A 4,746-nucleotide genomic window follows, 5' to 3' on the forward strand; every position below is an offset into this window, starting at 1 on the left:
GACCAACACCCTGCATCTACAGTAAATGCAGGACTGGATGAGAAAGAGAAACTCAGATGAAATGGAAAGGCTGGCAGACTTTTTTTGTCAATACACATTCCATTCTTTTAGCCGCACAGAAACCCTGAAGCTCAACAACAAAAGGGAGAAGCAAAAATGAAAAGAAAGGAGCTCTAAAAGTAAAAGTATTGTTGACTAAAATGTGGGAGAAAAAGCACAGAGATGAAGTAAATGCAGGAAACTTAAAAACGTTACAGTTAGAGGCTGTTTGTGCAGTAAAAGAGAAAGTAAGTTACATTAGAAGAACAGTTTTCCTCTTGGAAATCTTTATTAGAGAAGCTAAAATAATTATTTAATAATAAAAAAAATCTATTGTTTTTTTATTATTATGTTGTTTACTCTGAAAATGAATGTTGTTTTCAGGCGTCACCACTGAGAACGGAGAGAACTGGTCCTCTCAGATCAACCGGCTGCAGCTACTTTTGGACAAACTGGAGTTTCAGGTACTAAACTTCTCTTTCTGTGTTCGGTAAACAACTTTTTTTTTTTTTTAAGATAATGATTTCATTAGTTTTTTTGTAACCTGAATGAGTTATTTTAAAGCAACAAGCATTAACCATAACCTTTTAATTTTTGTTCTACTGTATAATTATACTGGTCATTTTAACTATATTTTATTTTACTTTCTTGTCTCCACTGTATTTTATTTTCTTGTAATGATCCCTTTCAGCCCAGGTTTGCCTTGAAAAAGAGATTTAATCTCAGTGGGATTTCCTGGTAAAATAAAAGTTAAATATAATGTGTAAATAAAATTTCCCATTTTTCGAGTCTTTGGTACGACTTGGTCATGGATTCGAACTCATAACCTTCCAGTCTCAGGGCGGACACTCTACCACAAGGCCACTGAGCTGGTTTTATAGTTTCATGATTGTCATCAGAAGAATTGTCAATTGTTTCTCTATGGGGGAAAAAACAAATATATTTAAATTTAATACCCAATTCTTCTTGTCCTATTTGTCCAAATATGGATCCATCAGCTTAACAGAAAGCTTTGAAAATACATCACAAAATAAGATAGAAGATCTTTGCACCTCCTTTAAAACATCTTTATTTTGTGACTACATTATGCAAAGAACATGCAAATCAGAAACACCTCATGCATTAGTATCCCAAACAGGATTTCTCTTTGGAGCAGGCAGTACTTGACCGCAGAGAAAAATGAGATGCACACTCTTGGACTGCACAAATATGTCTTTAGAGTTTGTTTTTCACTCTTCAAATAAATGTATTGGGTCTTAAGAACTGCATTGTAGATGGTAGCTTACAAGTTCTAGTTTTGATTGTTTATTGTTTTGTGGAAAAAAGGTTTGAGATTTTATTTTACTTCAATTTTTGAACAAACTGTTAATCATGTATGACGCATTTTTAAAAGGGCCATGCCCAATACCCACGAAAACGAGAGGGTCCTCACGTGCTGATGTCACAATTTGAGAGTCGCCCTTCCAGATGGAGTCTGGAGAAGACTATTTTATGGTGGAGAAATGGAGAAGACTGCTTCCTGGTGGAGAACAGGACCAATCTATATCCTGGTGAAGAAAGGGAACAGACAATTTTTGTGGAGAAATGGAGCTGACTATTTCCTGGTGGAGAAATTGAGCAGACTGTTTCCTGGTGGTAAAAGAAAGCAGACTATTTCCTGGTGGAGAACAGGACCAGACTATATCCTGGTGAAGAAAGGGAACAGACTATTTCATGGTGGAGAAGCAGAGCAGACTGTTTCATTGTGGAGAAATGGAGCTGACTGTTTGCTGGTGGAGAAAGGGAGAAGACTATTTCCTGGTAGAGAAAGGGACCAGGCTCTAACCTGGTGAAATACCACGCCTACAACAATTGCATGCTTCAGACTTTTTCATGGTGGAGAAATGGAGCAGACTATTTCCTGGTGGACAAAGGGAGCAGACCATATCGTGGTGAAGAAAGGGAGATGACTATTTCCTGGTGGAGAAAGGGAGCAGACCATATCGTGGTGAAGAAAGGGAGATGACTATTTCCTGGTGGAGAAAAGGAGCGATGAATTGGGAGAACTAGTTTGAACATGGGTTATTAAGGCAGAAAGTTACATGTGAAAATAATTTTTGATAAGGAGATTATTGATGCTTTAAAGAGAAAAGAAACATTTACAGCCAGTGCTAATCAGAACAATGTTCTCATCATTTCAATAAATTCTCAAATGTTGATCTGGTGCTGTTGTCTGCATTTATTTTGACTGTATTTCCCTGCAAAATGAACCCATTTGCCATCGCTATTGTGTCTGTGCCAAATGTTGGGGATGAACGCCCGGGCTATATCCAGTATGTACATCAATATTCTAAAGAAATTTTAAGCTTTTTTATCTTGGGTGACATGCTGACGAGGACGGCTCTAGGATGACATCATGAAATGTGTGGCACCCTCAGAGAGCGAAAGGCGGAGCCTCATAGATCGAGTTGTTTTAACTCCGGGTATAAAAGGGGTTATAGAAAAATAACTAATATTTCATAAATTATTTGATTTTTAGTGTTCCAAATGTAATATATGACCATATATATGGATATGGTTTACTCTGGAAGACTTAAGAAAATCATGGTATGTCCCCTTTAAAGGTTTTGTGTCTGAGTTACAAAAAACAACATAGATTTTCTTCTTAAAGTTCAACGTAAAACTCTGCAGACCTCATTTCAGCCAAACCTTTCATCCTGAAGCCCCTTCTCACCACAGTTGAACCTTTTTCTTCCACTCCCCGGCTTTCCTGCGTTTTTGCTCTTTTATTAACTCCCACCCTTTGATCTTCATTTTCCCCCTCCTATATCTTTTATTCCATCTTAATTTTTTTCCTTCTTCACACTTCTCTGTTTTGTCAAACGCAGAGGGACTCAGAGTGCAATATCAAAGCAATTCATAACCTGCTGCTTTTTTCGGAATGCAATATCCCTCTCCTCTCCTCGCCTCGCCTCCACCTTGACACCTTCTCGTAACGCCTTTGTCCACCTTCGCTCCTGTTTGCCGCACTGTGAAATGCAATACAATGAGTTTTTGGCCTCAGTGGCTGTCTGTGTGGGGATATATACAAATAGGAGCAAAACCTTTTGGACAAAAAGACGGCTTTCTATTGTTGCACGTTTTGTGCTTAATCATTCAGGCTTTCATGGTTGCGACTTTTTACATGACAGAGGAGAGGGATATAACAACAAATTTCCAACCTATTTTTCATTTTAAATTGAAATGTGAGCTCCCCTGTGACTCAGTCATTAGCTTGATTTTGCCTGCCCTACCTAAAATAGTCCATCAAATGTGTTATTAATATGTAAATATCAGCAGAGTAAAATCAAAATTCAGTGTTGTCACTTTGAAATGCCCCGAAGTCACAAACCATCTCATACTTTTTTTAAAAATTTGCAAATTCTTGCCATCAACTGTTCCCTGCATGCCACAATTTCACTTTATCAAGAGAGATGGGTTCAGTTGCAGTCATTTATCAGCAATTCTTTGCCATCTTGTGTATTTGCTGAGATGTTTAGCAGAGCTACAGGCTGTTTTATGATGGATTCATGTTTCAGGGTCCCAAGCTGGAGCCGCTGCAGGAGGATACACTGTCGAGCACGTGCAAGTCTGAGAATCAGGTCGGATTTAGAGTCAGTTTACTTTTCATTTTCCATGTTTAGTGTTACTGAGACAATGTATATGAATAATTTCCATCTGATAATAGAGACAAGAAACAGAATATAGGCTGTGGGGAAACACTAGTCAAACTTTTGCAACATTTTTGCTAATTAGCTGTTTTTGCCTGATATTAAATGTTTTGCTTTTTACATTTATATGTATTTGGCACATCGATTTATCTTAATTTACTACGAAAATCAAAAATATATGACAAATTTTGACAAGAATTGTCCGTTCAAACCAAAAAAAGCAAGTGACAGTCATGCTTTAGTTACGTCTACGGGTGGATACAAGCTGTCTGTGGGGAAAAATTTTGAGCAAGTCACTCAGACAAAATGTTAAGATTGTTGATAACTGATGTACCCACAGAGCAAAAATGTTGATCCACATTTTCTACAGGGAACAGGTTGTGGGGAACACTTCAACTCCATGCAATGGTAAATAAGGATAAAGTTTTCATGTTGTCCCTTGAGGTTGCCAGGGGTTGACCATTGACATAAATGGAATAACAAAGCTGTTATTTCGGGTTCCAATGAAACAAAGTCAATTTGGTCGCCATTTTTCTGCGGTACGGATATCACCCAATTTTGCCATTTTGGGACCAGGTGGCTTTAGTAAGCAGTGACTGGTCTGAGGATCTGTCAATCAAACGCTTCTAATGTTTGAGATGAATCCACATGTTGTTATTAAGGCATCTGAGTGGCAAGTTTATCACTTCAATAACGAGTGATAAAGAAAATTTTTCATGAAAAAACATTAGGTTTAGCAAGAACGTGTTAATAAGAAACATCAGAGCAAGAATGGTTATTCGGACAAATAGAATGACTAAGAAATAGCTGGTCATTTTTCAATAGAAGTCCATGGGATTTTGGCTTTCTGGGACCAGAGGGTACTTCCTGTTTGTAACAGGAGGGTGGAGGGGTTTTAATCAGTCCAGTTCTCCCTATGTACTGTCTATGGCAGGGGTCTCAAACTCAAATCAGCCGAGGGCCACTACAGGCGGCATCTAGTTGAGGCCGGGCCGCATCAGGATTTTCTCAAGAAAAT

At 38.1% G+C, this 4,746-nt stretch overlaps 1 protein-coding gene across 1 annotated transcript in view; it reads left to right on the forward strand.

Moving 5' to 3' along the window:
• Window positions 1–4,746, forward strand: part of necab3 (N-terminal EF-hand calcium binding protein 3) — a 39,370-nt gene that overhangs the window by 25,407 nt on the left and 9,217 nt on the right. The window contains exons 8-9 of the mRNA XM_024270377.2: window positions 424–503; window positions 3,597–3,659. Of these exons, the coding sequence (XP_024126145.2) occupies window positions 424–503; window positions 3,597–3,659 (143 nt within the window). The remainder of the gene's footprint in view (window positions 1–423; window positions 504–3,596; window positions 3,660–4,746) is intronic.

Source organism: Oryzias melastigma, linkage group LG5 (assembly GCF_002922805.2).
Source record: "Oryzias melastigma strain HK-1 linkage group LG5, ASM292280v2, whole genome shotgun sequence".
Lineage (NCBI taxonomy): Eukaryota > Metazoa > Chordata > Actinopteri > Beloniformes > Adrianichthyidae > Oryzias > Oryzias melastigma.